General features: G+C 41.2%; 1 protein-coding gene across 1 annotated transcript in view; it reads left to right on the plus strand.

The window, feature by feature from the left end:
- mast3b (microtubule associated serine/threonine kinase 3b) overlaps nucleotides 1-10,245 on the plus strand; it is a 29,785-nt gene that overhangs the window by 7,466 nt on the left and 12,074 nt on the right. Inside the window, exons 3-8 of the mRNA XM_035653706.1 lie at nucleotides 692-780; nucleotides 2,310-2,382; nucleotides 4,676-4,754; nucleotides 6,855-7,012; nucleotides 8,572-8,647; nucleotides 9,010-9,219. Coding sequence (XP_035509599.1) covers nucleotides 692-780; nucleotides 2,310-2,382; nucleotides 4,676-4,754; nucleotides 6,855-7,012; nucleotides 8,572-8,647; nucleotides 9,010-9,219 — 685 coding nt within the window. The remainder of the gene's footprint in view (nucleotides 1-691; nucleotides 781-2,309; nucleotides 2,383-4,675; nucleotides 4,755-6,854; nucleotides 7,013-8,571; nucleotides 8,648-9,009; nucleotides 9,220-10,245) is intronic.

Raw genomic sequence — 10,245 nt, forward strand, 5'->3', positions numbered from 1 at the left:
TTTAATAACCAGATAACGTCCAGCTGTGTTTTGGTGTTATTCAGACTTATTTCATCATCTTAGTAGATCACAGTCTGTTACTTTAGAGGTCAAGTATCTTCTTAATCTGTGCAATGTTACCTCAAGCTGCTGCTCAACACACACACACACACTTCTGTATAAATACTCCTGAAGCATCGCATGAGCCAAATGTGTAATTGTAGGTAGATAAACTAACATCTTAGCGGTGACACAGTCTCTAAGTGACACAATCAGGTTTTTCTTTCAACTTAAAGTGAGAAAATTAACACTTTTAGTGGAAGCTGCTAGAACGACGACGACGACGAGAAAGTGAGGCGTTGTCGGTACGCCGGTGACAAACAACCCATATGGCAAAACAGCCTGGCGTAGTTTACCCATGAGACCAATGGGAGGCTGTTAAGTCTGCGTCAAAATTGATTGAGTGCCTTTTATATATTTTATATTTCTAATCAACCCGCTGCGTAATGAATACCACAAACAACCTTTAATTAACAAGGAGGCTTGGACTGAAACTTCATTTAACTGCCTCACAAGTCACGAGTCACTGAACGTTCAAACCGCCACGTGAGACGTTTCCATGCACATTGTGACAGGAGATGCAGGTGAGTGATGTGCGTTGAGGTTTGCAGACTGTTGACTCTCTTTGTCTTTCTCCTGTTTGTTGCTCCAGCTGTCGCAGCAGCAACAGGAAGAGCCTCGGTGTCGGAACGCCGTCCCCCACGCTGTCCCGGCCGCTCTCCCCGCTCTCCCTCCACACTGGTAAGATCAGTTTCGACATTCGGTAACTTTTTTTTAATCCGGACGAGTCTCGACAGGATCGCCGCTGCACAGAAAGATGTTAGTGTTGTTGTTTAGCTGCAGTGTCTTATAGCCGATCAGATAGATGCAAATGAACGAGGCAGTTAAAATACCTCGTGGCATTGTGCTCATTTACATTTAATCTAGAAAATGATTCCCGTCTTGATAAATCAACAGAGATATGTGAAGTTTAAACTGCAGTGTTTTGGCATTTGTCCACACCAACAGGATGGACTGTGCTCTTCTGCATGTTCACAGTTTAAGAACAGATTGAGATATTACTAAGTCCTTCTGTTGTTGTTCGGTAACTCCAAAGATTAAACGGTATCGTTCTCACCTGAGCAAACACTGGAGGGGAAATTATGAGCTTTAAACTCAGTAAACGCTCAGAAATCACCTTTTCGTAGTTATTTAAACGACGTTGAGTGAACACATCGCTGTTTCTCGCCTGCCGTGCTGCTGAGGTATCAGCTCCTCTCACGTTAATGCGTGTAGCTGGAGGGCACCTTGTCCTGCCACGCGGCCACTAATACAAGATTAAACTTGTTCAACCCTTATTTACTATAGCCGGTGTCTGGTTGACTGGGTTTGTGGAATACAGGAGACAAGTACACAATGTGAAGTTGACAATAATGAAGCCTAAGTGTAATTCCAGTACAGGATTGTGTGGTGTTGATTGATTAGGGTTAGAAGAGGTGGAGTGAATCGAATGTCATCGATGTACTTTTGTTGTTGCAGAACATAAATGTGACATTAAGAAGAAACACTTTGTTTTCATTATTCAACACTTTTTCACTTCATCTCCTTCCACCAAACATCTTCCAGTCCCCAACAGATCATTATTTTTAGTAAAGGTTGATGGAAAATGTGAGAAATTGCAATTAAATTGTTGAGATCAATGACTGACAGTGTTTGTTGTGATTATAACCCCACTGGTGCTGAATTTTAAAAACATTTTAGCTTACAAAGTTTGATTCGGGGATGATATGAGATTGAAGAAATAGAAATAGACGTGCAGAAAGTGGTAGGATAGTTAAGGGGCGTGTAATTTCTAAATAGTTGAGTCCTTCTGCTCCTTGAATCAACGATAGCTCAGACCGCGTTCAGCCCCTTAATGTGATAAAGCAGCTGCACTCTATGAAAAGAGTTCTGCTCAAGAGCTCCTCATACCAGCGGTATCTGGACGTGCTCCCTTTTGAACTCAATCATGCCGAGGATTATCTAATCACCGAGTGCAGTCGGGCTCTAATTGGGTCTCTCTCTCTCCTGTCCTAATTGGTACTCAGCCGCTTGCGTGTAAACGAACCCCGGTCTCCAGCGTACCCAGACCTCCAGACTCTAGTGAGACCAAACTGTTCCTGCGTAGACACGATGTCATCCATTTCCACTTGTGAACGCAACCACGTGGTTTCCTCTCGGTTCTATTTTCAAAGGTTTATTATTGCAGTTGTCGGTAGTACCCGTAGTGACTTTTGTGTTTCCTCTTTCAGCCGCGAGCAGCCCTCTAGACAGCCCTCGAAATGTGTCGACCAGCGCCTGCCTCAACTTTCCGTTTGCCCGAAGGTATGTCAACACTGCCCTCTTGGATCCTTCAGCCCCCCATAGTGATGTGTTTGTTTTGTCACATGAAGGATCTCAGATTTTTATGGTTGTAATTCATTTAAACAGTTAAAAAGAAGGGAAACACTTTTTCATTTTTATTTTAGTGGTATGTAATTGTTTTCAAAAGTTTCTTGGAGACAGACAGATGTAATTTGGTACTAACTATAGGGTGAAAAGGAATTTCCTTTAAAGAAAAACAGTAGTCCTGTAGTATGCATGCATTATTTTAAACTTTATTTTCCATATTTATTATGTTATATTGGATTTATTTTTTCCCTATTATTAAAAATAAGCTTCTTGGGAATTATTTTGAAATGTATGTGAATATATATGAGTAGAAGTTTCATCAAGACTTTCATGAAGGGATTTTAATCACAGATATTCGTTTGCTGTTTTGTGCATAAAGAAATACGGAGGGTTAAACATGTTTTTCTGCAGCGCAGTTTGTTTATTTTTTGCTCTTGAAGTGAGCGAGCGAGTACACAGAGGGGAGTATGATGAACTGGAAGTACTGGCTGCCATTTAATTATTTATTTCTCTGACATCTCTGCTAAAATAACATTTCAGAGCACTATACAAAATGTTTGGATTTGGTTTATTAAATCCTGCTGATGTTCCCAGAAAGATCTGGGCAGCCAGTTTAATTAAAATTACAGGAACTGCAGTCAGTTTTGATTCCTGACTCTACGTGGCTCTCGTTTACAAGCCCTGGATATTTTGTAATTTGACAATGGCGACCCGAATGAACGAAATACAAATTAAAAACCTCAATAATGAAATAAATCTACTGCGCGATCACACTCTTGAGGGTTTCCTGTGACAGATCTGGAAGAGAAAACAGCAGCAAGGTGACTGAGGCTGACTCATCCTGGAGCGTTCGCACCTCTGCCAGGTCTCCTCCTCAGCAGCACGAGTGCGGTTAGATAGAGGGTACCCCCCCGAAACTCACTCACACGTCATTCAACCAGGTTCCCATGGCAACACGCTTGTCTTGCTCCAGGCATGCGTAGCCTACAAGTCAGGCGGCACCTCGAAGACACCCAGGAGAAGCCATTTAAAAACTCGTGAGCAGTTCAGGCGCTTTGTCCTTAAATACGACAGAAAAGTGACGCCTACTCTGAGAAAATCAGCGCTGGCGTCCGTGTAAAGCACGTACAGTATCTTACTATTAGGTTGAGAGGTAATCTATGAATAAACCGTGACTCTTTAGACCTTGTAGCGAGTTCTGTGTCTGTTATTCACGCTCCTATCTTGTGACTGAATTCTACAGGCCGACATTACACCATATGATCATCTACTGTGCTGAGGGAAGTTACAGTTACAGAAACTCTTTGTGTCAGTGTTTACTGAGGCTTCTTCAAGTTGAAACTCGTGAGCAGTGATGATCAGTTCATTACTCATAGAAAGATCAGAGTGGATTCATGTTGATAAATAGTTGTTGTAATGCAGTGACTCCTTAATTTGTTGAAGTGGCCTTTTTAAAACAACATTTTGAGGTCGTCCTGGTCTCTTGAACATCATTGTTCAAGATTTAGCTCATTCACGCACCAAATAGATTTAATTCTGAATGTTATGGTACTGTTGAAGCTTTGTGCCTGTGTATTTCCCGTGAGAAACTCACAGGTTGCTCGCAAACAACTTGCCAAATACAATAACACATAACCTTTTAGTTTTTTGTTTTTTTTTTTGCTTTAGTTTTGTGTTCCAAAACCCAAACTTAAGACAAGATCCTTTTTGCTGGTCTTGCTTTTGAAATGAAGATTTTGTTTCTGTTATGTAAACTTACATCTGGCCAAAATGAAAACTGGCAACATTGTCAGTACTAATCCCTCAGCTGAATGCCAGGGGTCACAGGATCACTCCCCAAAACTCACCGATACCACTTTTCTTTGCTTTTCTCTTTCTCTCTGTTGCTGTCGTGATGTCAGTCACCTGGCTCGCGCCGACAGGTAGCTTCTTTTTTTTTAAATTCTTGCTCCGTGTATGTATCTCCCTTTTTTAAAAGCTTGTGTTTTATGTTTGTTTTGTTACTGCGAAGGAATAGCTTTATTTGCATGTAAGCTGCTGTGAATCAAGCGAGGACACGGAGAACCCTGTTATACATGATCTGGGGAAAAAAAAAAGACATTAATTTCACGCTCTCGTAGTCACAGGACTCCTCCGTCGTCTGTTATGTAAGGAGTTTCACATATGAAATGCTAACGAATTCCACTGCTGCTGAGGCTTATGTAACATGCATGTCCGTTTCTCTCAGAGCGGAGGGCCGGAGATGGTCCCTGGCATCCCTCCCCTCGTCTGGCTATGGAACCAACCCGCCGAGCTCCACCGTCTCAGTAAGTCATCCCGAAACATGGCACCGTCCTCCCCGGTTGATACGTGGCGGCCAGGCAGTTCTAACACCTCGCTCAGCCCAAATAGCACATTCATGCTAATGCGAGCGAACGCCAAGCCTGAGATGACAAACCGTTAATTGTTTTCCTCCATCATCTGCTTGAGTTAGTCATTCTCCCAGTCTTTGGAACTCAGTGTTAGAAGTAATACACACAGTCTGTGTATATGCATGTTAATGTGTGTGTGTGTGTGCTTTTTTAAATTATTAGATCACATAATTGAAGTGAAATTATTTTCTAACAACTTTTTACCAAAACTTCATACAACATCACACATTTGTCACATCAACAATTTACTTTATATTATTCATCACTTGTCGTAATTATGTTATCTTGGCCTTATCTGATGTTTTTTCTGTATAGTATTTGAGAAGTATAGTAAGTAAAGTAAGTATGAATTACTAAGCTCTCTTGGAGGATAAATGTAAAAGACGGTATAGTGTTTTTCAAGCCAGAAACTTATTTAAAGTTGGGTGCTCAGAATATTACATGTCGGATATATTACGGTCGAACGAAGCTGTAGTTGTGCTGTATTGACACAATGACGTAAATTCAAATGAACAGTTTGCAGAGGGGGGGAAAGAGTGTGCTGCTAAGTCTGCGGTGGGGTCTGCCATGTGCAGCTATTATAAGGAAGTTTATTGGGTAGACGCAGGCAGAGGTCAGTTGGGACAATAGGGCTCTTCAGTGGCCCTCACTGCCCCCTTTATACTGCGGCATTAAACGGAGACTCCACAGATGCTGTCCCTCTTCTGTTCAGGACACATGGTCCGCAAAATTAAACAGATTGCCAGCATCGTACACCGTGTCTCGTTCAGTGTGGAAAGATTTACTCAGCGCCTCGCATGGAACATCATTTATTTGCGTAGAAAATTGATGCCTCTGTGGGCTTCATTATTGTTTACATCATTACCTGAAGAAATACATTAATTATTGGCTGGAAAGGTGTAAAGTACATTTTTCACTCTTTGTCTGCTATTCATACACCAGCTAAAGTGTGCACAATGCTGCTGTCGTCATAAACTAAAAAGTAAATATAAATCAGTGAGTGGAATATTCCCAACAGCCAACTGTTGTTTTAAAGGTGCTGCATGAAGTAATTTAATATCAGTAAATTATTACCACGTGTATTTAAATGACTTGATTTTTTTCAGTATCAAATGATTTAAGAGGCACAGGCTCCAATTTGTGGCAAACTCACAAGACAGGAGCCAAACACAACTTTAATGCTGTTGCAGCACTGACAAGTACCAACTTCTTTTTTTGTGAAACCAAGATTTACTGGAACTCTAATCTTGAGTTTGACACAAAATACTACATTTAGCACCTTTTTAAAATTGTCTTTGGCTTCACTTGATCTTGTTAATAATCCACTACGGTCTTTTGAACATGTGTTACATCCCAATATCTGTATGAGGCCTTTTTTGTTTTAAGGATTATTTAAAAAAAAAAAAAAAAAAAAAAGATATTAGGTGTGCATTGTGGTATCAATAGTCAATTATTTGTCTTTTTCTGTTGATAAAAGTTCAATGTCGAAACATTGTGGTCATTATTTTGGATCATAGTTCCCCAAATAGTTTTCTTTTGTCAACCAGATATGGCTGGCTCTCAAACAATTTTATCTGAAACTCGTTTATCTAGTATATAACTAACAGTCAGGTATTAGCAACCACACTAGAGTCTTTATTAACTAAATGATTAAATCATTCAGTATTGTTATAAAATCAATTATCCCAGGTTTGGCTGTGGAGATGCTATATATGGATAATTTATCTGATTTCAGCTTCCGGTTTAGTCTCCTTTGTCAATAAACTGTCTATAATATTTTTGGGTTGTTGACAAAACAAGATATCTGGGAAAAGTGATCAACATTTTTCACAATTTTCCGACATTTTATGGGCAACAACTAATTAAATCAAGAAAATGAACAACATATTAATCTGTATACATGTTTCGATACAGGCGTCAGTTGCAGCCGTAGATGAATGTGAAGCTTTTAACTTGTTGAATGAACGACTGATGGATCCTTCTTTGTGTCTGCAGTCCTCCTCGTCCTCCCAGGAGCGCCTTCACCAGCTTCCCTACCAGCCGACACAAGATGAGCTGCACTTCCTCTTCAAACACTTCCGCAGCACAGACAGCATGACCGATGAGGACGGACGGCCCTCGACGGTCATACGACCTCGTTCTCGCAGCCTCAGGTAGTGGGGTCCTCGCATTGAAATAGATTGTCCTTTTATACTGTTACATATTCATTTTAGGAAACACGTTTTAGAAGGTTAATACTGCTCAGTAGATCAAATATTTAGACGATTACATCTTCTGTGTGTGGGAAGTGTGGGATAGACTCTTGACGCTGGTATTTTTATAGATAATAGTGTAGAAGGACATTGACTGCAACAATGTCACCTCATTTTTAAGGCTTGCCATCATGAATTTTAATTAACCTTGGAGAGACTGTTCATTTTTACCCGGTCTTATCACTGAATTTGACTATTTAAAGTGTCTGTTCTTCATCCATAGATCCAGTGAGATGAGTGTTGGTGGGTTAAACCTGTTCATCACTTGTATATTCCCATCAAAACCACTTTACAGCCCAGTCTGAACTGAGTCTAAACATCTGTTTTATGTTATGTCTTGGCCTGTCATTAAACTAATGAAAGTAATATTTTATACAGATTAAATGCATTAATCCTTCCTAAGGGATTAACTACCTGTTTGTTGTGGAAAACAACATTTTAGATTAACTTTGGACAGCGATGGCGTGTTTTGCACTCTCCTCGGTGTCGTTATGTACCGGTAGACCGTCAGATGTCTGTGCATCGGTACGACCAAGACGAATTCACAAGTAAACACAGCTTTTGGCGTCTCAAATGCCTCGGATTGATTACACACGCCTGTTGGCCGGCAGGCAGGTGGAGATCTGACTACAGAGCTGTGTGGTTTTGACAACTTTTGTCTGTTGGCTCTGCTCTGCACTGTTTGTGCGATGCCTGAGTGCTCTGTGTTCTGGCACCATGGTGTGCTGTGCGTGGGCATTGCTAGCTAACAGAGCGCCTGAGGGATCTAGCTGCTGAACTGTAGTCGAGGGTGGGGGTGGTTTGGGGGGGGGCTCGATGCAGAGAGCCACAGTGAGCTGCAGCAGTGTGTGTTGGGCAGCAGCCATCCAGTCTAACAGAGGAGTCTTTCATGACAAAAAAATGGCTTAGGGAGCCTGTTTGCATGTGATAGGTTTTCCCTCCATCTGTTCTGTTTGAAGCTTCATCAAGGAAGGTTTTCTGTAAAAATACACCCGTCTTACGGCCTTAATACTGAAGTGGTGTTGCAGTAAATGACTAATTGAGCGATGTTGGTGATTCACACAGTTTGGCCAGAAGAAACCTCTGCTGTCGGTGTAGAAACATCAAAACCTGACAGTGAAATCCACAGTGATTGTATCTTTACCGGCTTAAGAGCTGCTGAAAACGAATGTTGGCTCACAATATTTCTTTTGGCAGGTTGAGATCAAAAGTTCAAGTGTAGACGTTGACCTCAAAAAGCCTCTTTGAGTCAAACCCAAACTGTGAGGTTAGAGTTGACGTGTTTCGGGTGGGCTGAATCGACTTTTGGTCATCTCTAGATAACTGTGATGGCTTCGATGACGCAACCATGTTCACACGGCTCAGAGGAGAATTGTATCTGATTGTGTATTGGTAAAAATCAAAGTGCCTTTGTTTGTCAATTAGAATATTATTAATCTGTTGTTTTTGTTTTGTTGCAGCCCCGGGCGATCGAGTGTCTCCTTTGATAATGAGATTGTCATGATGAACCATGTTTACCGAGAACGTTTTCCAAAGGTATGCACTAGACATTTGCAGCAAAGACTGAGACAGAGACTGTACATTGCTCTTTTTCCACTTTGTTGAATACGTGTCCCATCTAATCCACTTAATAAAGACGCAGAATAAAACTGTAGACGTAGTGAAATCTTAAAAATCAGTAGGTAGGGGCTGTTACTGTTTAAAAACAGAGTATAGGATGGAAACTCAGCCTTGAAAGCCACAAATCCCAGCAGGTGGCTAAGTGATCACTAGATCAACAACCATATGAATCCACCCACAGAAATATTACGGACATTTGGTGCTGCGGAGAGTAAAAAAAAAAATCATAATTATTCCCTTTAAATGCCTTAACTGTGTGTTTGTGTGCTTTCCTGCAGGCCACAGCCCAGATGGAGGAGCGCTTGTTGGAGATTATCACCCACTGCTCTCCAGACAGCTCCCTCCCGTTGGCTGACGGGGTGCTGGGCTTCATCCAGCACCAGTTAGTCGAGCTGGTCAGAGACTGTCTGGACAAGTCCCAGAAAGGCCTGGTTACTTCCCGCTACTTCGCTGAGCTGCAGGAGAAGCTGGATAAGCTGCTTCATGAGGTTAGAAGACAGCCATGTAGAAATGATTTGGTTTTAGTAAATAAAATAAAAAAAAGAAGATTGAACTTTTCTTCCTTGGATACTACAGCTTTAAGCATCAGCAGATGAGCTACTACATGTGAACTCTTCATCTAGTCACTCAGATGCGATGATGTTACGAAAGGGGATCGATCGAGGCCAGGGTTGAAATGTGCAATCAGGCGCGTCACTCAATAACCGTCTGATAGCCAAAGGCACACGCAGTAGATCTGGTAGCGGGGATTGTCAGTGATGGTGAGAGGTGCTTTTGTCATAGATCTTATCCGTGTTGTGATAAAATGTTAGTTTCTATAGCAACCTCTTCCACTGTTCTCTGCATGCTGTCAGACAGAAGGCATGGCCGACTCGCTGCACCTCCAGCTGAACTGATAAGTCTGTTCCCATACAGTGGAACAAATGCTGCCTCACACACACACACACACACCACAACACACACACAACCAACACAAACACAAACCTGAAGAGTTTGTTAAAAAGTTTCAGGGATAAAACTACATTTTTAGTCATCTAAGTTCTCTGTGCTTGTTTATTTGTGATTTGATGTACGTAGTGACAAATTACTTTTTGTTAAAAGCGCTAACATTTTTATTTAAAACTCTTATCATCTGGTTGTGCTTGCCTGGGAAATAGCCAAATGTTTTTTTTTACTTTTGGCATCAAAGATAGGAAAACTAAACCTCTTATGTACTGCCTTCTGATTTTTTTCAACAAAAGTAGCTTCATGAAGAACATTTTGATAGTGTACATAAGCTTTTTATTTATTGGTCAACCAGTTATTGTCCACATGCCTGTTGCCTCAGCTGCTTTCCTCAAGTGTGCAACAGCTCTACTGTTTGACCTTTACTTGTTACCATGAACAGTGAGTGTTATAGGTCGCCACCCACAGAGACTTCATCAAGAGAACATCCAAAATAGAAGATGATCTGTGGGAATTGTAGCACAGAAAGAATAAAGAGTGCTTAGCACATAGTTTATCTCTTAACCCAG

This window comes from Morone saxatilis, unplaced genomic scaffold (assembly GCF_004916995.1).
Source record: "Morone saxatilis isolate NCDOM2014 unplaced genomic scaffold, NCSU_SB_2.0 Contig12, whole genome shotgun sequence".
Classification (NCBI taxonomy): domain Eukaryota; kingdom Metazoa; phylum Chordata; class Actinopteri; family Moronidae; genus Morone; species Morone saxatilis.